Source organism: Temnothorax nylanderi, unplaced genomic scaffold, assembly GCF_030848795.1.
Source record: "Temnothorax nylanderi isolate EJ_2023f unplaced genomic scaffold, tnyl_v1.0 TNYL_tig0144_pilon, whole genome shotgun sequence".
Lineage (NCBI taxonomy): Eukaryota > Metazoa > Arthropoda > Insecta > Hymenoptera > Formicidae > Temnothorax > Temnothorax nylanderi.
In genome coordinates this window covers 32383-53749 of record NW_027249206.1, presented here as the reverse complement: position 1 = coordinate 53749, position 21367 = coordinate 32383, and the positions used below count along the sequence as shown (strand labels likewise).

At 36.9% G+C, this 21367-nt stretch overlaps 1 protein-coding gene and 1 pseudogene across 5 annotated transcripts in view; both read left to right on the top strand.

Moving 5' to 3' along the window:
- LOC139777305 (galectin-7) overlaps nt 1–21367 on the top strand; it is a 275279-nt gene that overhangs the window by 231946 nt on the left and 21966 nt on the right. Inside the window, exon 3 of one of the 5 annotated variants that reach the window (XR_011719322.1) lies at nt 3926–4061. The exons of 2 other annotated variants lie outside the window; for them this stretch is intronic. Coding sequence is in view for 1 of the 3 variants with exons in the window: in XM_071714642.1 (XP_071570743.1) it covers nt 3926–4136 (211 nt within the window). In the remaining 2 variants the exon portion in view is untranslated. Of the gene's footprint in view, nt 1–3925; nt 4137–21367 lie in introns of those variants that run through there. 2 more of the 5 variants (XR_011719314.1, XM_071714642.1) reach the window with 2 other exon arrangements.
- LOC139777306 (putative nuclease HARBI1) lies at nt 10342–13384 on the top strand (annotated as a pseudogene).

Below are 21367 nucleotides of genomic sequence, written 5' to 3'. Positions count from 1 at the left end.
AGTACTAATATGATAGAGAGAACCATTCTCTACATTTTCATGCCAGAAACGCTCCTGTAGACTGTACAGTTTCTTTGTAATAAGTGAAATACGAACATGCTGAATTGTAGCCAACTTGCCCCGATAGTAGGGTAAGTTGGCTATGCGACAAAAGTCCATGTTAAATTAATGAAAATAGAAACACAAAACGGGTAGGGTAGAAGTACCGGTTTTGGCCACTTTAAGCATATTACCATCTTGAAACGCTTCAGATTCGAATAATTATTACTACAGCGGCCTTTCACATATATATTGTCCAATTTAGAGGGATATATTTTCGTTTTTTTTATCGTAAAAATGTTAAAATGACTCTAAGACAATAAAAAACGAGGGAAAAGAGGTTAAGTGCATTTTCACTAGTTTTGGCCATGCTTGTACCGGTTGTGGCTTCCTACTGCCCCACTTATGGCCATGTACTTGAATCAATGTTTCGATACACATACAGTGCTATAAGCGCAAAATGTATAATAAATATAAATAATAAATAATTGCGAATAGAATTTTCCGTGACAGCCGCTCGCGTCTTGCTCAAATATTCGGCTTTCTTCTGCGATAAATGTGGATGTCTTTTCATGAATGACTCAAACCATTTTCTTCCAGGAAGATTATCTTTAAAAGGAGTTAGCACATTTTCAGCGTCAACTATTTGTTTCACTGAGTAGAGTAGACATGCTTTATCGATTGGAAAGCCCATTCGACTTGTCTCAATCAGCCACGTAGATAATTTTTCTTCGACGTAAGAGCCAAGGACTGGAGGAGGGCCCGTGTGTCCCAATGTTTCTGGCACAGAGCTTTTAATCTTCCGTCTCAATGTCGTACGTGGAACATCAAACATTTTACTTGCTAGTGAAACAGGAGTCCCACTGTGTATAGCATCCAAAGCATTTTGCACTTGCTGCAGAGAGTATGTAAAAAATTTTCTTTTCTTCACTGGCTCTTTTTTCTTTTGTGTTGATTTTTTTCGTGGCGGCATTGTAGCCTAGAACCGCAAATAAATTTCAATTACCACCAGGAATCATTAAATAAAGTAAAAACATTAAATATTATGCTACGATAGGTCTGTTCTTTATAGCTGAACTAGCTGCATTAGTTTAGAGAGTTTATTTTTCTCCCTCTACATTGTGTGGAAGGAGAAAGAAACTCTGAACTAATGCAGCCAGTTTAGTTATAAAAAACAGACCTTGTATAATATCTAATTTTGACAAGTAAGCACCAGTTTTAATAGGATGGCCAAAACTGGGGCAAAGGGATAATTTAATGTACCGATTATGGCCATCGTTATTAATACGAATATTTTTAGTATTTTCGCTTTTGAACACTTTGAACCTCTTAGAGAAATGTTGCACTACCGATATGTAAACTTCCCGGGCGCTATTATACAATTACGTAACCTAAAAATGTTGCACATCTTACCTCGACGTCTTCTCGGCTGACGTAACGATTGGAATATTCGTATCCTTTTTGTCACAACGTACACTATTTTATTAAGTATAATAAAAAAACAATTACAAATGCACGTTGTTTCCACCTTGAATGCTGCTTAAATATATAACGTCTCGAAAAATGACAGCTTTGAACAGTCACTGACTATGTGTAGACACGAAAAATCCTCGAAAGTGTTCGTGGTGGCCATAACCGGTGCAGTGGCCAAAACCGGTACTTCTACCCTAACAGATATGTACTTCTTGATAAAGATTGTATCTTTTAAAGTTATTTTGTAATGATCGAATAGCAAAATACTGTTCCAGAATAACAATTGTAAACTATTTTAGATGTAGCTTTCTTCAACATAAAAATATTAATATAAATATATATCTAGCTTTTATCAGCATTGTAGGTAGCAAATCACATGCTCACACAGGTCTCACGCGCGCAGCAACAAGTCAAGCTGAGCGTGTCTTGATATGAGCCAACATACCCCATCCCTACATACCTTTGATTTCAGTCATTTTATTACAATAAATTACTGTTCCTCAAAATGACATGTCGTATAGTAACAGAAACTTTTCTTTTAACTAATAATACGTCACTTTGATTTACTTCTCAAGTTGAAGAGCATTATTAATACGATATTTTGAAACGCTCAAAAACTTGCCACCTCTTGTATTAGAGTTTTCTCTTTTTCTATTGTAATACTTGTTTGATTTAAATAAAACTTTGGGAAAAGTACCTATATCATAAAAGAGATATCTTGTGATAACTTTTCCATTGTTTCTTTCGCTATAAATACATACACGGAACGCATTGCCAACTTGCCTCTTGTGCCAACAAGCCCCGATCTCCCCTACATTCGCCGCTTCATGCTCTCTCCACCCAGGACGGACTTTATTGGTATCATTGTCATGGACATCACTGATTCCGATTCTTTTTACCATGACAACCCACACAGCAAAATATATCACCAAGATATCTAGAAGATATCTGAATGACGGAATATCTGATTGCGCAAGATATCATGAGAATATCTCAGAGACATCTCCAAGATTATAAAAAGCTATGATAATTTTATCTCAGATATAATATCTGATTCTGCATATATATCGGATATCTATGCCTCATTTAAAAGCAGATATGTTATATACAACCCAAATAGCAAGAAGAATAAAGAAGAATTTTTTTTAAATTCTCGATTTATAAAATTAATTCTTTTTCCGTATTTATTTCTCTGTTCTAAAATGATTCTTGAGAGTTCAAAAGAAATTCATTTTTATGTCATCAATTCTGAATCCTTCTTCAGATGTAAAAGAAGTTCTTTTCACATAAAAATTCGCAATAAATTCAAAATTATGCTTTGATACTATTCCAATATTTTGCATTTTGCCATCTCTGCACTGTATGATATCTCGGAGGTATCATGAAAAATATTAGAGCCAAGTATCTTACAGGCTCGCCTTTTATCCTAGTGCGTAAGGATTTTTGCTTACAAGAAGGTACTGGCGCATGCAGCCGCGTCGCGGCAGTGCATGTTACTAGCACTCGCCTGAGCGAAAATTTTTTAAGTCCCCTCGCGGCATGTTGCTTTCGCGCCGCGGTCGTTACCTCCGGCACAGCCCCAGCAAAAGTTTTCTAAGTCCCCTCGCGGCGAGTTGCTTTTGCGCCGCGGTCGTTACTTCCGGCGTCGCCCGGTGATAATTTTCTAAGTTTCCTCGCGGCGTGTGGCTTTCGTTGGGACGAATCCGCACGGCGTCCAAGTCCTCTCGGATTGTTTTATTGGCTACGAATAAACTTGAGTTAATCTTTATAAAATATAAGAGCTAACTGTGAATCGGCCATATATTCGAATGCAAATGTTGCAGAGATGTCTTTTTCAAAGATATAATGTGATATTGAGTAATGATGTCTTGCAGATATTCTGTGAATATCTGAAAATAAGATATCTTACATTTGACTTGAAATTATAGGCATAAAGATATCTGGCTATATCTCAGATATATTTTACTGTCTGGGAATATAATGAATTAGTAAAATTAATGATAAAATATTCAACATTTGTTTGTTATCGAACGAATAAAATGATATCATTAGGAGATCAGAGCTGCTTCCGGCGGAAGTTTGAGAATCTAAAACTATTTTTTTAATACTACCATTATTATCTACCAAATTATATATGATTGATGACTAGCCCAAAATTCTTATGAAAATGGGCGAAGTTTTTTCTCAAAATTATTACATAACAGAACATCTGCAGCCAAAATTTTATTAACATAAAGAACACATAAGAAATACAAGATATAATTATTAATTATTTACTTTTTTTATTAAATTGTGCTTCGAAACTATTTTTAAAAAATAGTTCTTAAAATAATTGTATTCATCAAGTTTTTCCTTGTAATCTTATGACTAAAAGCAACGTGAACTCATTTTAACTCATATAATCACATGGCAGGTTTTCGGTAAATTTAATATGCAAAGCAGCTGGAAACATTGCTCTGCATTTCAATCCACGATTGGATAGAGGATATATTGTAAGAAATACGAAAGTGCGTGGATCCTGGGAGGACGAAGAGACCTGTTCGCCCGCAGGTCCAAGCGGATGTATTTTCCGCCGAAACACCTATGTACATCTTATGATCTTCTGTACGAATGATGCATTTCAGGTAAGAAGCATATAGGATATTTTATAATACTAATGCTCACTTCTATCAAACAGATTTTTAGAACTGGCGGGCCACCAAAAACGAAACAATAAGCGCGTTTTTTGGAATTTAACCTAATTTATTCGAAAAACGCTCGGACACTTTAGTTGCAAGGGGGACATAAAATGATAGCAATGATTTGATCTTGAATGGTTATTTGAAGGTCACGCGAACGTCACCTTCAATTTTTTAAATAAAACCTCATATATTATAGTATATCGTTTGAAAGGGCATAAAATAAGAAAAATTCTGGCGCAAACCAGAGGTCGATATGTTGACCCGTCTGGGAGTTATTTAAGGTCAAAAATTGGGTTTTCAAACTTTGACCTTAAATAACTCCCGAACGGGTTAACGTATCGACCTCTGGTTTGTGTCAGAAATTTTCTTCTTTTATGCCTTTTCAAACAATATACTACACAATATGAGGGGTTCCATTTGAAAATTTTTAGTTGGTGTCCCCTGGGGCGCTGAAAAATTTTAAGTGAAACCTTTTATATTGTAGTATATCGTTTGAAAGGGCATAAAAGAAATTTATGTTTGCGCCAAAATTTTTCTTATTCCATGCTCTTTCAAATGATATACTATAATAAGGAGGGTTCTGTAGAATTTAATGCCAAATCCGTAACGTACCTTTATTAAGACACTCTTCAGGTTAGCAATAGCAATCATTAAACTACACGTGGAATATCTTATACAGCTTTTTATTCAGCTAACTCAGTTACAAGAAGTATTTCGTGAGAAGAACAGACAAAAGGAGAGTGAGAGTGAGAGTGAGAGAGGGGGGGAGGGAGAGAGAGAGGGAGAGGGGGAGGGGAGGGGAGGGGGAGGGGGAGGGAGAGGGGAGGGAGAGGGGAGGGGAGGGGAGGGGAGGGGAGGGGGTGGGAGGGGGTGGGGGAGAGGGAGAGGGAGAGGGAGAGAGATTGATTGATTGATTGATTGGTTTTATTTAAGCCATAGTCAAGACTTTAGGCTATTAGTGAATTAACAAATATATAAATGTATAAACAAGATATAAACAAATATGTAAACAAAAATATGAAGAACAGTAATTAGAAGCTATAAACAGATGCGAGACGCGGTGTAATCGCTACCAATATGGAATTAGCAGTGAATTAAATTTGAAAATATTATCAAGCAGGTGATATGCATATGGCAGCAACCGAAAGCATGTGCATGCTCTCTCTCATAAGGCGAGCAACCAATCCAGCATAAAAACAATTGATAGGATATAGAGTATGACGCAATTAAATATAACGAATTTCAATAATATACACTATAAAAACTAAGAACTAGCGCAACTTAACTAATAATAAGTACAATGAAAATAGAATATGATGAGAAGCAAGTAATACTAAGCGAACTAATAGTGTATATAAAACTAAGAACTAGAGCGCGTCGCAATCTTCAAACTATAAAAACGAAGAAAGCACTAGAAGCCCTATACCAAAAACTGATGTTATCCAATTCCATGTGCAAGCAAGTCGATATGTCCACAAAGAAAATTAGCGTTATTGAGCAATACGGATAAGAAAATTTACATGTTGCATTATGCCGAACGATAGACAAGCTTGGCAAGATCAGTATCGGAATCGATATGGATAACAGGTTCACCATCGGAATATCTAGCACATATCTGGCCATTCCTTACCCAGACATACTTATACGACCTCTCCTTAGCAATACTCTTAGCCCGTTGTAATATGTCATAAGTGCTCTTGGATAACAACTCATTGACGTAAATGTTACGATCCGAGTTGCCACCGCATACGTCTTTCCTTTTGAGTACACCTTTTGCCCGCTTTTTAGAAATAACAATATCGCGAACGGCACTCGAGGCCAAGGTGACAATAATCGAACTAGAAGATGTAGCAACTGTGGAAGTCGCTGACAGCGCTTTCTTAACAGCTCTAACGCCAAGAATATGGCATGACAAGTTCGGAACGTCCAATGCCTCTAGCACATTTTTGGCAAGCTCGGATGGAGCAACAGACAACGTCGATGGTAAACCTGAAATGATTAACTCATTTCCACTATGAGATCCCTGAAATGACTGAGATTTCAAGTCTTGGATTTCACGAATAAGTATCGCATTATCTTGCTCCAATTTAGCTATGCGCTGACTATTCTGAGCGACAGTGTCAGCAAGACGATTTAAGTGACTAAGTTTATCGTTTATTTCTTTGTTCGTACGTCGCTGACTGTCAATAAAAGCGGAAAGGTTCGCATCAGATTTTTTCATCTGCTCAATCAATCCACGCAAAAGATCATTGGTAGAGTCATGTATAGTGTCTTGCATAGTGTCATGCGTAGTGGAATGCATACGTGCACCGCCTAGTGAGGCATCAACGATGTTAGATACTATATTACAATGATCTGAGGAAAGTACGCGGCGATCCTCTCTCGGAGTACCCGGCATATTTAGTAATTTACAACAAGCACTAGCAGACTTCGTTCCAACGTAAGCTTTGACACAACCCGGATGAAATGCTCTATGACACTCAGCACATGAAACAGATTCACCAGCAATCCGTTTAGTACACTTAACACACGTACGCTGCATGTGTTATCTACAATCGCTTAATCACCTAAAAGTAGAGTTCTGTAGTATCGATCCGCGATCAGAGTGTTCCGTATAGATCACAATAAATATCGCAGAGTCAGCAGTCACTTAGATAGCACGTGTTCAGAAAATAGCATGTAGATAGGGAAGATCGGCAACGATAGGCGCATGCGCAGCTGAGATCAACGTCTTCCACAGGAACAGCCAAGAATTAGGTTAGAACAAGCGATGATATTTGCCACAGAAATGCTTCTAATTAGGTAGCAAGCACCAGAAAGATAATGATAGCACGTGACAAGCAACAAAAAACCTGCTAATACCTGCAACAAAATGGCCCGAAGGCGGCTTACGGCAGAAAACAGATTCACTTAAAGCAGGAGCAAAGAGAATAGACAAGCAATGATACTCACAGAGAGAGAGAGAGAGAGAGAGAGAGAGAGAGAGAGAGAGAGAGAGAGAGAGAGAGAGAGAGAGAGAGACGAGTGTTTTTAATAAATTATCAGATTCACAATTTGAAAAATCGGTCGGGGAGACCGGGGCGAAGTCGTCACCGGGGCGGAGTCGTCACTACAATTATCTCGAAATCTGTATGTTGTGTGAACTCGCCATTAATATTGTAAACGCTACTTATGGTGCCCATGTGACCAACGGAGTTTAGTGAGATTATACGCCATGTTGTGATTTTCATTAAAGCAAACGTGTTTTCGGAGGTCCAAAGTGAAATTTCTTGCGCGCCGAAAATTTTTAATATTTTAAATATTATTTTATCTCTGAATCTCGAGATAAGTGATTCTGAAGAGTAATGTATGCTGAACACGAATCCAGTAAAGTTTTTTTATTTTCGTTGATTTTTAATATTTCATGAGCGATCAAACTTAAAATCTGTGTTCGGGGCGAAGTCGTCACCAAGCCACCGGGGCGGCCTCGTCACTGTGACGACTTTATCTCGGTGGTTTCACTCTATTTTTCGTTGCAAATGCGTCATTGTATTTCTCAATTGCAAGAAAATGGTACGCATGTACCATCGCAAAACGACTTCCGTCGACAAGAAGCAACTCAAGAAGGCAGTTCTTGCGGTAAAAAAAAATAAAATTAAGACAAAAGTAGCCGCAAAACAATTTGGAGTCTCGAGAACTACGTTGAACGACTGGCTGAAGAAGAATAATTATGAAATAGCACACTTGGATGACATGGCCGTACGATATCATGGAGGCTTCGGGCGAAAATCAAATTCGAGTAAGCAGCAGTGGTCGGATTCCGACGAGGACGGATAAGATTAGGGACGATAATGAGGAGGATGAGATTGGATAATATGTGCTGCGTGCGCTCAGAGATGACAGAGAACAGAGCTGACGAGAAACAGTGCATTTCGTGCGAGCGTAGGGCACATAAGTGCGTGCGCTTTTCTTGTAATTATTTTCCGCCATCGTGTTTTTAATTAATGTTTCCATTCTTCTATTAAAAAATAATTAATAAAATGTATCCTATCATTTTTCATAATCTGATTTATGTATTTTTATTTAAAACCCAGTTTGAGAATGGAGTGACGACTCCGCCCCGGCAATTTTGACATTTTAATTTTTGTACCTTTGTCGTTTTTACTCTATACCAGTTGAACAGCTACGTAGACCAAAAATGCTCTTATAAATTTTGTAGCCAAGAGTTCACTCTTTACAACGGTACACCACATTTTACTAAAATTATTTGTTTTGTTGTTAAAAATCGGCATCGAAAAAATAGTGACAACTTCGCCTCGGTCTCCCCTATACAAGGCAAAGGCAAAAAAGAAATATTTATAAATAAGCAATATAAGAAAATAAAAATTTATAAATAAATTTGGATGTTAATTATTTCTTTAAAATGTTCTTCCCCATCTTCCTCTCCATGACTGTAATCAAAGAATAGTAATAAATTGGTTATATGAAATAAATGTTTGTATTAATTTCAAAAAAGGTTATCGGCGACCTAGAACACGTAGACATCGAAGAATTGTATATTTTTTACTTTAATAGTAAGTTTTGAATTAGTGGGGCCTTTTAATTAATAATTTAAATTTGAATTGTTAATTAGAGGTGATATATATATACAATAATTCAATATGTAATTATGGTTTACTTTAGTTTTAATTTACAAATTAATATTGATTTGTGAATTAAAGCCTGTGCAATTCACGAATCAAAATTGATTTGTGAATTAAGGCTCCTGAGCTCTTTCCCGACATATCATGAGATGTGATGTCAAAAGCGAGAAATGTGGAGAATTGACACGTTGAGAATTCTTGCGTAGTATTTCCAAATAAAAAAATATTTGCTTAAAATAACACTACAGATCATTTCAGCACACTTCGAAAATACTCCGAGTTGAAGTTAAGTCTAGTCATGCGCCTGCGCACAAGCCTGCATCGTATCACATTTGTTTTACGGCTGTTTATTAACTGTCAAGGAAAAGGGGTAGACTTAACCTCAACTCGGAGTATTTTCGAAGCGTGCTGAAGTGATCTGTAGTGTTATTTTAAGCAAATATCTTCTTATTTGGAAATACCACGCAAGAATTTTCAACGTGTTATTTCTCGCTTCTGACGTCACATTCCAACATGGCCGCGACGAATACCCAGGAGCCTTAAAGCCTGTGTAATTCACGAAATTTTAATTATGAATTAAAACCAGTGCAATTCACAAATCAAATGTGACTTGTGAATTATAACGGCTTTAAATCACGAATCAAATTTGATTTGTGAATTATACCAACTTTAAACCACGAATCTTTTAATTATGAATTAAAACCGACGCAATTCACAGATTAAAATTGATTTTGTTAATTATACCAGCTTTGAATCACAAATCAATTCAATCTTTATTTCTCTCCCCTTCCGGGGTTGGAAAGGCGTTTTTTTTTTTTCAGGAAAACGTTCCCAAAAACCTTTACAATTATAATTATACATTCAGTCATTATCTCATACCTTTTACATGGCGTTTTACAGGGACGTACCCAACCCTTTACATATATACCCGTAACCCTAGGGCTGGGTAACATTTGAAATGGTTCCATTTCAAATATGTATTTAAAATGGAAATGGCATTTTGCATTTTTTATTTTAAATGTTTTTATGGAAAACTATTTCCATTTTATATTTTAAATGGAAATATCCATACATTTAAGTATTTTACCATTTGTAAAATGGTTTTTCTAAGCGCTCACAAATTTTCCCTAGTGTCATTCCATGCGTTAGCATGCGCCTATGACACGAGATGCCTATATGCGTGTACGCACGAGATCTTCGCGCCAATCGCGCCTTCGCGCACGTTGACTGTCAAAGACAGACAGATATATGAATGGCCGCATTCAAGAAACACAACTGTTGAGTGAGCGATCAGTGATTCTTTAATATGATTGGTTCTTACCTTTGGTTCTTCTCCGGATCTAAGGCCCAGCTCAACAGTAATCAACAGTGGCCAGTTAGCTTAACTAGTAGTTAACTCTCACTCTCCGTCTCTTTCTAACCTTTGAGGTTAGAAAAAGACAGAGAGTGAGAGTTAACTATTAGTTAAGCTAACTGGCCACTGTTGAACTGGGCCTAAGTGTAAAGTGTAAGAACCAATTATAATAAGCGCTCACTCAACAGTTGTGTTTCCTGAACGCGGCCAATCTTTTTAGGTTTGTTCTTTTCAGTTGCACTGGTACTGCACTGGTTCTGAACTAGAACTGGCGAGTACAACAGAAATTTTTCTAGTGCAAGAATACTAAGAGGAAGGAAAAGAACGCCACAGTGCAAGAATCAACATGGCGCAACACGGCCAACGGGCACGGACCAGTTCGGACGTGTTTTGCGCGGAAAATTTTTTTTAAGTATTGCGACTGTTACTGTCTGCATTGTGAGTCCAATTAAATTCATTGCGTCAGTGCAACTGAAAATTAAGACACGCCTTACGGCTCGTACGACAAGAGGGTCGTCCTGGCCATATTCAGAGCAGTACTGCTCGAAGGTCACATTTAAGAAGAAGAAGAAGAACATGGCGCAACACGTAATTGAAGACGTTGATTTATCAGACGAAGAAGATTTTGTTTTACCACCACCACCACTATTATTGTACGCAGAACCTATCTGGAATGAAGATATGATGATGGTAATTACTATTATTTCATGTGGCAAAATTGATTAATGTTAACAAAATAAATATCATCTACAATCTAACCTAATATAATTATATTTCAGATCATAACGAGTTACGAATAATACATCCAATTTTTGGAATGATTCAAAGAATTGAGTATGTAAAAATACAAAATTACGTAGAAGATATTGTTCGGAATTATAATGAGATAGACTTTATTATGCACTTTCGGATATCAAGAGAAAAGACGTATGAACTGATAAATCGATTCAGAATATCTGAGATTCAGAATATTTGTTTCTTTACAAGGTATGTATTATATGTATATATAAAATTTTATATAATAATATTTGTATATAAAAAATATGTCTGTGTGTGTGCGCGCGCGCGCGCGTGTGTGGGTGTTATAACAAGAATGTGTTATTTTGGACATGAAGGAAATTGACATTTAAATTTACATTTAGATGATGCTGGACTTAAGGAGGTTCGATCATTACTTGTGAGTCAAAAATGCGACTGAAATAAATGTCATTACAGCGATCCCGAATTATATGCAATATTAATATAATGAATTGTGGATGCTACTTACGTGCTATATTCTTCGTCAATTATTAATGTATAGAATATTAATAAATATATGTCGGGGTATGAGAGCGTCAACGACTCGGGAATCGCTTATTCTACGCTGGGACCTGAACTTTGTGACAATAAAGACTTCAATCCACACGGTAAAGTCCGATTTTTAAAGTCTTTACACAATCCTTGATGTTTCATCTATCAAATGTTAGTTTTTCAAAGTCCTAAGGTGGCTAAGTATGTACTAAACCAGTGATAATCTACCTCGGAGAGACTTTCTCCATAAGGGTATAGGCTAAAAGTGGTCAACTTCTGAATAATATTACAAAAAAACTATACGGTCAATATTGCTCAAGTTTTGCGATTATTTGTGTAAAGTGTTTATGTAAATCATATAAAAAAATTAAGGCTCTACGATGGCTTTCGAGTATAGAAAGCTTATTGTCACAAAGTGACAGGTTCTAACCTATAATGTTGGCTAAATAAGCAATTCCCGAGTCGTTGACGCTCTCATACCCCAGTATATGTTTGTTAATATTCTATACACTAATAATTGACGAAGAATATAGCACGTTAAGTAGCATCCACAATTCATTATACTAATATTGCATATAATTCGGAATTGCTGTAATGACATTTATTTCAATCGCATTTTTGACTCACAAGTAATGATCGGACTTCCTTAACATAACGGCTGAGAAACATTTATTGTGTTACCTGTGGTTCGTAGGACATCAAACTGCATCATATCGTGATGTAGCTGATCGATTTGGAATAACACTGAGTACTTTGTACAATATAATAACGAGAGTAACAAATTTTATAATGTTACTAGCACCTGACATTATTAAAAGAAGAAACTGCAACATATTATAGAGAAAGAAAAGGATTTCCTCGTATAATTGGTAATGTAACGTAAAAAGATTTCCTCATATCATTGATTATGTTTATATTTATGCATGTAATAGCTTCTGCATACAGGACGCAGAAACGCTTACAACGCGGCTAAATTTTTTTTTCGCTTTTCTGTAAGAGCAAAAAATTATTTGGCTACTGCGTTACTTCAATATACGTGTATTGAAATAATAAGATACGACTATAAACTCCTATTCTTTGTTTCTTATTCCTTTTTCTTATTCTTTATTCTTCTCATTGTGTCTGAGCTCTAATGTTTCTTTTTTTTTCAGGTGCTATTGATGGTTCACATATTAGAATAGATAAACCCAGAGAAGATCCAGATTCTTATATTAATCGAAAGCAATACTTTTCCTTGCATTTTCAAGGAACAGTAAATCATAAAATGCAGTTTATTGATGTTTTCATTGGATATCCTGGTTCTGTCCACGACGCAAGGGTTTTCAAAAATTCTTCATTGCGTAACGATCTACATGAATTGTGTACAGGCTAGTTGAAAAATTCTATAAATAATATAAGTCATAAAGGCTAATAATAAAAAATTGATATTTTAATATTATACATTTTCTTATAGATAATTATTTTTTGCTTGGAGATAGCGCATACCCATGTTTGAAAGAATTAATTGTACCATACAGGAATAACAGACATCTGACACGTGCACAAAGAATATTTAATCAGAAACTAAGTTCCTGCAGGGTAATAATTGAAAACGCATTTGGGTGTCTCAAGCAACGTTTTAGACAACTATATCATTTCAAATTGCGCGATATGGTGCGTATGGTACGCGTGATATATGCGTGTTGCGTACTTTATAATATTGCAAAAATTGAAGATTTGCAATATCTTGAAGAGCCAATAAATGACCAGTATCCTGACATGAAAGCACAAAACTTGCGTGTTAATTTTGATGAAGCAGTAAGAGAACATGAAACTGAAGTGCATATCCGAGACGAATTATGTCATTTACTATATCAATAAAATTAAATGTAATAATCTCAGCAATTAAATTAATGTAAAAAAATAAACAATTGCTTTTCTTGTTATTCTATCCTCTATTTTATTTCTATCTTTCATAATACAAATATATTATTTTAACAAAAAGGAGAAGGCTTATAAAATTAAATAAAAAGTAAACAAATAAAAAAATAGAGCAAATAAAAGTCAAACGCTAATGCAACATTTGTAATTTATTATATGTATTTTGTACATGCATATTAATATATGTATATATATGTAAAACAAAACATTTCTTAACTATTAATAACGTTTTATTCGAAGAGTAAAATGCATATTGCTTTCCTTTTTATAAATTAAAAATTATAAAAAAAGAAACAAACAAAATTAGTTAATGAATAAAAAATAAAAAAAAATAAAAAAAAATTGTACTCTTTCTTCGAGTGAGTCCCACAGAATAAATCGGACACAGCAGGTTGAATGAATCGGACACAGTGTCGATCGGACACAGTAGGAAACGGACACACGGTGGTTGCAATCGGACACAGTGCAGATCGGACACAGTGCGGATCGGACACAGTGTCGATCGGACACACGGTGGTTGCAATCGGACACAGTGCGGATCGGCCACAGTGCGGATCAGACACAGTGTCGATCGGACACAGTAGGAAACGGACACAGTGCGGATCGGACACAGTGCGGATCGGACACAGTGCGGATCGGACACAGTGTCGATCGGACACAGTAGGAAACGGACGCACGGTGGTTGCAATCGGACACAGTGCGGATCGGACACAGTGCGGATCGGACACAGTGCCGATCGGACACAGTGCCGATCGGACACAGTGGCGATAAGAAGTAATCTAATATATGTAAACCCTTTATTCAAGTAATCGGGAGAGCTTCAGTTGCCTACAAAACGATTGCCTACAGGTTCGTTTGCACACACCCATTGCACACAATCCCGATAGCACACATTTCAATTTGCCCACAGAGCAATTGCCTACAGGCATTATTGCGCACATATCTCTTTGTCTACACGATCATATTGCACACAGCGCATTGCACACACGACCGTATTGCACACAGCGCATTGCACACACGACCGTATTGCACAAAGCGCATTGCACACATGGCTGTTATTGCACACACGACCGTATTGTACACAGTGCATTGCAAAAACGGCTGTATTGCACACAGCGTATTGCACGCAGCGCATTGCACACATGGCTGTATTGCACACAGCGCATTGCACACACGACCGTATTGCTCACAGCGCATTGCACACACGACCGTATTGCACACAGCGCATTGCACACATGGATGTATTGCACACAGCGCATTGCACACACGACTGTATTGCTCACAGCGCATTGCACACACGACCGTTTTGCACACAGCGCATTGCACACATAGCTGTTATTGCACACACGACCGTATTGCACACAGCGCATTGCGCACACGACCGTATTGCACACACGGCCGTATTACACACACGGCCGTATTGCACACACGGCCGTATTGCACACACGGCCGTATTGCACACACGACCGTGTTGCACACACGGCCGTATTGGAATATTGCTTTAGCTTTCTGTATTCTAGAAGACGATAAAAATGATGACGACGTTTACACCAAGTGATGACTGCTCGATTTACACCGAAGTTTGAATATCGATGATATAACTTAATTCGGCGTAAATCGGGCCGTGTAAAAGTAGTCAATGCTGTAGCATATTGATACACGCGCTTCCGAAGGTTAGCGTTAGGTTGAAAATCCAATTGCCTGTGTTATTCCCTGTTCCTGTTGCCTGTACTTTTGTATTGCATTCAGCTTAAGGCTTCGGGATACTCACCGCAGCCATATTGGAATCGTGACGTCAGACGCGAGAAATAACACGCTGAGAATTTTGCGTGCCATTTTTACATAAAAAGATATTTGGATTTAAAAAACACTTCAGGTCGCTTTAGCACACTTCTAAAATAGTCCAAAACTAACTTTTTCTGTTATAAGTTAATAATTAAGGGTGGTTAAATAACTATATGGGACTTGGTGCGAAGTGTCATGATGCGATCAAGTGATTGTGCATCTGCAAGCTAGGTTTCATATTACAGTCATTTTTCAGCTGTTGATTGATTGTAACAAAAAAGGTTAGTTTTCGGACTATTTTAAAAGTGTGTTAAAACGATCTGAAGTGTTTTTTTTTCTAATCAAATATCTTCGTTAAAAAATAGCACGCAAGAATTCTCCATGTATTATTTCTCGCCTCTGACGTCACGATTTTCAATATGGCTGATTAAGTATCAAAAGCCTTAAAACTGTTTTATTTTTATGTATATATAGTTGTTGAAAAATCACATAATTATTACTCTTTATGAATTAAGCTAATATGGAAAAAGTCCAAAGTGCTCCTTATCCGATTTTGATGAGCTTTCAATATGTCGTTTTCTTAGATAAAAATAAGGGATACGCATTCTTTTGGTACATATCCAATCGTATGTTTAGAAGTTTAAAAAACTTCTTTCAAAAAGATCAAATTTTCTTTTTTGGGGTAAATATCTCCAAAACTATTTAAGAGATAAAAAAAGATTTTTTAAACAAAAGTTGAATGATTTTAAGCATATTTTGAAACAGTGACAAAAATTTGCTAATTAAAATATTTATTATTTTAAAAATTTTAAAGAAATAAAAGAATTTAAAAACATTTTTGTCACTGTTTTTTTCTCTCTCTCTCTCCCTCTCTCTCTCCCTCTCTCTCTCTCTCTCTCTCTCTCTCTCTCTCTCTCTCTCTCTCTCTATCTCCATCTATCTCTCTTCATTCCATTCAACTTTTGTTTAAAAAACTTTCTCTATATCTCTTATAGCTACGGAGATATTCGCCCCGAAAAAAAAAATCTGATTCTTTTCAAAGGGGTGTTTTACTCCCTAAACATACGATTAGGCACGTATAAAAAAATACGCGTCCCTTATTTTTATCCAGATAACGACATATTAACAGTTCATCAAAATCAGATGGTGACACTTCGGATCTTTTCCTTAAATAATAAGTTTATCTAAAAAAAAAGTTGATACACTAAGTAAGATACAAAAGAAAAGTGCAAGGTATAAGAAACAAAAAAATTACTTATATGTTTCAAGTTCTGTAAGGATATATCGTTTTATGTAGATATAACACGAATACATGTTGTATATTCTTTCCGATATTTTCGAAACTATTAAGACTCAGACGTATGCGGGAAAACGAGACGTACATATCGGACTCGCGTGGAAAAGATTCAGTTTGTTGTTATTCATCGAACGTCGTGTCCATTTTCGTATTTTAAAAAAAATCTTTCCGGCGACTTTTTTCCGTTTGACTTGACAACGCATCGAGCCTGAGTAATAAAGATAGCACGCTCGTCATACCTCGTAGATTCTGTTACTGCAGAATCTAACGCGATAAAATACAGAAGATACGATCGTCTCTATTTGGCGACAAGTCCTGTCCCGTGAAGATATAAATGCCGTGAGTTTATTATAGTTCTGTACCGTTGGGGAGAGAATCGTAGAAAAAATACGAAAGATGGAAACGAGAGTGAATTTGTCTCTTCTTTGTAGGTTCTCGTGCATCCTCGCATGAATGTCAACATCGAGCTTTGTACATTACCTTCGAGATCCGCGACTTCAGAAACGCCGGGATCACACTTTCATCGCGAATGTTAAAAGCCCAAGATAGAATCGTATCTCCTATAAAACGCCTCTCGTACGTTTCGGAAATAATTGCCTCGCTAAACGTGTCCTTCTTCTATATACTAGGTGCGCAACTAAGTTTCCGGGTTTCACACATAGATGGCACCAATAACACATGTACTCGACTTACATGTCTGAAGTTGTCTGAAGTTATAGCTTGGACATCTGTTAACAATAACCAGTCGTTATATAAACACATATCGCAACGCAAAAATATTTTTTCTAACAACGGAGATGTCGAGTTTTGTGCCAAATAAACAGCATTTGCGGGAAGCTTTGCTTTTCTGCTTTAACTTGAAAAAAAAATGCAGCTGAAGCACGTCGTTTGCTTAAGGAGGCCTACGGCGAACATGCACCATCGAAAACTACCTGTGAAGATTGGTTTAAACGCTTCAGAAGTGGCGATTTCGACACTGAGGACAAGGAGCGCTCCGGAAGACCAAAAACAATTGAGGACGCCGATCTGCAAGCGTTATTGGATGAAGATGATACGCAAACACAAGATCAACTTGCGGAGGCATTAAACATGACTCACCAAGGTATTTCCAAACGTTTACATGCCATGGGAAAAATTAAAAAGGAAGGAAAATGGGTGCCGCATTAGTTGACTGAGAGACAGATGGAAAATCGAAGAGCCACTTCCGAAATTTTGCTTTTGCGGCATGAAAGAAAGAGTTTTCTTCATCGAATTGTTACTGGCGATGAGAAGTGGATATATTTAGAGAATCCCAAACGCAAAAAATCGTGGCTTTCACCTGGTGAAGAATCAACATCGACTGCACGGCCAAATCGTTTTGGAAAGAAGACAATGCTCTGCGTTTGGTGGGACCAGAAAGGAATCGTGTACTATGAGCTGCTGAAACCGGGCGAAACTGTCAATGGGCATCGCTACCGACAACAACTGATCAATTTAAACCATACATTGCTCGAAAAACGGCCAGAATGGGACACGAGACACGCAATAATTGCAAGGAACATTTGGAAGACCGCAATTGCCCACTTTGTCGGAAAGAATATACAACATGTATTCGTTTTATATCTACATAGACCGAAAAAGCAGCGAGTCCACGATCGCTCGTCCTCTCTAACTTACTCGTCAATGCGATACACGGCGACCTGGGGATGCCGTTTCTGTTAGTAAAGCGGCGGCTTCTCCCGGCTGTCATTCCCGTTGCGTCGCCGACCACAACCGATCTCCCTATTGGATCAATATAATCAGCGTCGTCCAACGCTAATAATCGCGCAAGGACTAAAGGGAAACCGGGACGAGTTTCTTTTATCGAGTGTCTTTCCGATGTCTTGCGATTTTCTTCGCGACTTCACTTTTAACCCTCCCGCGTATGATACTTTGTAGGAGTTTTTCTACACGACACACGGATTTTTTATAGCTTGCGGATACGAGACTAAGAGGCTTGGAATTTATAATTTCTCGTGCCTTTTCGAAGAGAGGAGCGATCGGCTTTCGGAAATAGTTGAACAATCGATCGACCGGCGGAGAAAAAAACGTTTTGTTTTTCCTTTCCTTTTTTTTTCGTTTACACGCGTCTATATATTATGTGCATTGTATTTTTCTGTGTTTCTTCTCTTTGTGCGAGTATACTGTTTTACCGAGTGTATTGTACAAGCGTTATCGCTCGTCGAGTGTAGGCCCATAGACCAATTTTTAATCGATTAGTATGGATCCTTTCGCCTGTAATTTACTATTATTACTGATACTATTACTAGTGTTACTATTATTAATACTACTACTTTTTTTCTACGATGACGTTGATTGGTGTACAAAAGCGAACATGTGTTTAAGAGTTTAATGCATAGATATATCTACGCCTACAAGAAATTAATTTTAAGTACTTTTTAAGTATATAAGTAAGTTAGCGAGCAAACAAAGTAAGATGAGACGGTAAGATCGAAGTACAGAATTACATTTTTAGTTATAACCTTCTAGCGGTTAGGATAAATAAAAGAATTGTTTAGCAGAGTATGCAATTTGAAATACATCCAGATTAATATTGTCTATCTGTACTATAAATGTGAACGCTACTCCGTAACTATATTGCGTGTATATAATACCTTTTAGCGGATATCGCATAACACCGTGATCACTTAGCTGACGTACCACGCTAGAATAAGATAAAACCTCGCCCTTCGTACGTTTCGTCGTTTACATTTAATTCACGGCATCTCATTTCGACGGCGCGTATTTGGATATTTTTTTATGTACCATTGATATTCTCACCGATAGTTTTTTTTTCCTTAGTACGCAGAGATATAAAGACTGTATTATAATTTTTTGGGGAATTATATATAGAAGAAGGACACACGTTTAGCGAGGCAATTATTTCCGAAACGTACGAGAGGCGTTTTATAGGAGATACGATTCTATCTTGGGCTTTTAACATTCGCGATGAAAGTGTGATCCCGGCGTTTCTGAAGTCGCGGATCTCGAAGGTAATGTACAAAGCTCGATGTTGACATTCATGCGAGGATGCACGAGAACCTACAAAGAAGAGACAAATTCACTCTCGTTTCCATCTTTCGTATTTTTTCTACGATTCTCTCCCCAACGGTACAGAACTATAATAAACTCACGGCATTTATATCTTCACGGGACAGGACTTGTCGCCAAATAGAGACGATCGTATCTTCTGTATTTTATCGCGTTAGATTCTGCAGTAACAGAATCTACGAGGTATGACGAGCGTGCTATCTTTATTACTCAGGCTCGATGCGTTGTCAAGTCAAACGGAAAAAAGTCGCCGGAAAGATTTTTTTTAAAATACGAAAATGGACACGACGTTCGATGAATAACAACAAACTGAATCTTTTCCACGCGAGTCCGATATGTACGTCTCGTTTTCCCGCATACGTCTGAGTCTTAATAGTTTCGAAAATATCGGAAAGAATATACAACATGTATTCGTGTTATATCTACATAAAACGATATATCCTTACAGAACTTGAAACATATAAGTAATTTTTTTGTTTCTTATACCTTGCACTTTTCTTTTGTATCTTACTTAGTGTATCAACTTTTTTTTTAGATAAACTTATTATTTAAGGAAAAGATCCGAAGTGTCACCATCTGATTTTGATGAACTGTTAATATGTCGTTATCTGGATAAAAATAAGGGACGCGTATTTTTTTATACGTGCCTAATCGTATGTTTAGGGAGTAAAACACCCCTTTGAAAAGAATCAGATTTTTTTTTTGGGGCGAATATCTCCGTAACTGTAAGAGATATAGAGAAAGTTTTTAAACAAAAGTTGAATGGAATGAAGAGAGATAGATGGAGATAGAGAGAGAGAGAGAGAGAGAGAGAGAGAGAGAGAGAGAGAGAGAGAGAGAGAGAGAGAGAGAGAGAGAGAGAGAGAGAGAGAGAGAGAGAGAGAGAGAGAGAGAGAGAGAGAGAGAGGGAAAGAGAAAGAGAGAGAGAGAGAGAAGAGAAGAGAGAGAGAGAGAGAGAGAGAGAGAGAGAGAGAGAGAGAGAGAGAGAGAGAGAGAGAGAGAGAGAGAGAGAGAGAGAGAGAGAGAGAGAGAGAGAGAGAGAGAGAGAGGGAGAGAGAGAGAGAGAAAAAAACAGTGACAAAAATGTTTTTAAATTCTTTTATTCCTTTAAAATTTTTAAAATAATAAATATTTTAATTAGCAAATTTTTGTCACTGTTTCAAAATATGCTTAAAATCATTCAACTTTTGTTTAAAAAATCTTTTTTTATCTCTTAAATAGTTTTGGAGATATTTACCCCAAAAAAGAAAATTTGATCTTTTTGAAAGAAGTTTTTTAAACTTCTAAACATACGATTGGATATGTACCAAAAGAATGCGTATCCCTTATTTTTATCTAAGAAAACGACATATTGAAAGCTCATCAAAATCGGATAAGGAGCACTTTGGACTTTTTCCATATTAGCTTAATTCATAAAGAGTAATAATTATGTGATTTTTCAACAACTATATATACATAAAAATAAAACAGTTTTAAGGCTTTTGATACTTAATCAGCCATATTGAAAATCGTGACGTCAGAGGCGAGAAATAATACATGGAGAATTCTTGCGTGCTATTTTTTAACGAAGATATTTGATTAGAAAAAAAAAACACTTCAGATCGTTTTAACACACTTTTAAAATAGTCCGAAAACTAACCTTTTTTGTTGACAATCAATCAACAGCTGAAAAATGACTGTAATATGAAACCTAGCTTGCAGATGCACAATCACTTGATCGCATCATGACACTTCGCACCAAGTCTCATATAGTTATTTAACCACCCTTAATTATTAACTTATAACAGAAAAGGTTAGTTTTGGACTATTTTAGAAGTGTGCTAAAGCGACCTGGAGT